Source organism: Orycteropus afer, unplaced genomic scaffold (genome assembly GCF_000298275.1).
Source record: "Orycteropus afer afer isolate SDZICR_OR568_19922 unplaced genomic scaffold, OryAfe1.0 scaffold00174, whole genome shotgun sequence".
NCBI lineage: Eukaryota > Metazoa > Chordata > Mammalia > Tubulidentata > Orycteropodidae > Orycteropus > Orycteropus afer.
Window position 1 is genome coordinate 236,586 of NW_006921761.1, and position 502 is coordinate 237,087.

General features: G+C 73.3%; 1 protein-coding gene across 1 annotated transcript in view; it reads left to right on the forward strand.

The window, feature by feature from the left end:
* Window positions 1–100: 100 nt before the first annotated feature.
* Window positions 101–502, forward strand: part of XPA (XPA, DNA damage recognition and repair factor) — a 20,425-nt gene continuing 20,023 nt past the window's right edge. The window contains exon 1 of the mRNA XM_007946873.2: window positions 101–272. Coding sequence (XP_007945064.1) covers window positions 101–272 — 172 coding nt within the window. The remainder of the gene's footprint in view (window positions 273–502) is intronic.

Here is a 502-nt window from a genome sequence, read left to right on the forward strand (position 1 = left end):
CGTGCCAGGGACGCGGCGCCCTGCTTAGCACGCTTCAGCGCGCCAGTGCGCGTGCGCGGGGCTGGCGTCGCGGGCGGAGGTATCCACGACAGCGGCCGAGATGGAGGCCTCCGCGGGGCCTTCGCTGGAACAAGTGGCCTCAGAAGCGCCGGCGGAGCTGCCTCCCTCGGTGCGGGCGAGCATTGAGCGGAAGCGGCAGCGGGCGCTGATGTTGCGCCAGGCCCGGCTGGCGGCCCGGCCCTACCCGGTGACGGAGGCTGCGGCGACTGGAGGTTTGGGCCCTGGCGGCGCCTACCTGTTTCCTCTCCGACCTCCCTGGGCGCCGTACAGCCTCGCGCTGCCTGTTCCGGGTTCCGTGTCCCGGGTCCCGGCCCGGTTCCCGGGTCTCCCCCTGACGTCTGCGCGCAGAACCTCCCGCCCAGCTGGCCTCATCGAAGCGACTTGGCCAAGACGCGGGCGGCCCCAGGCCGCATGCCTCCTGGCTTTTCTCCCTGCGCGCCGT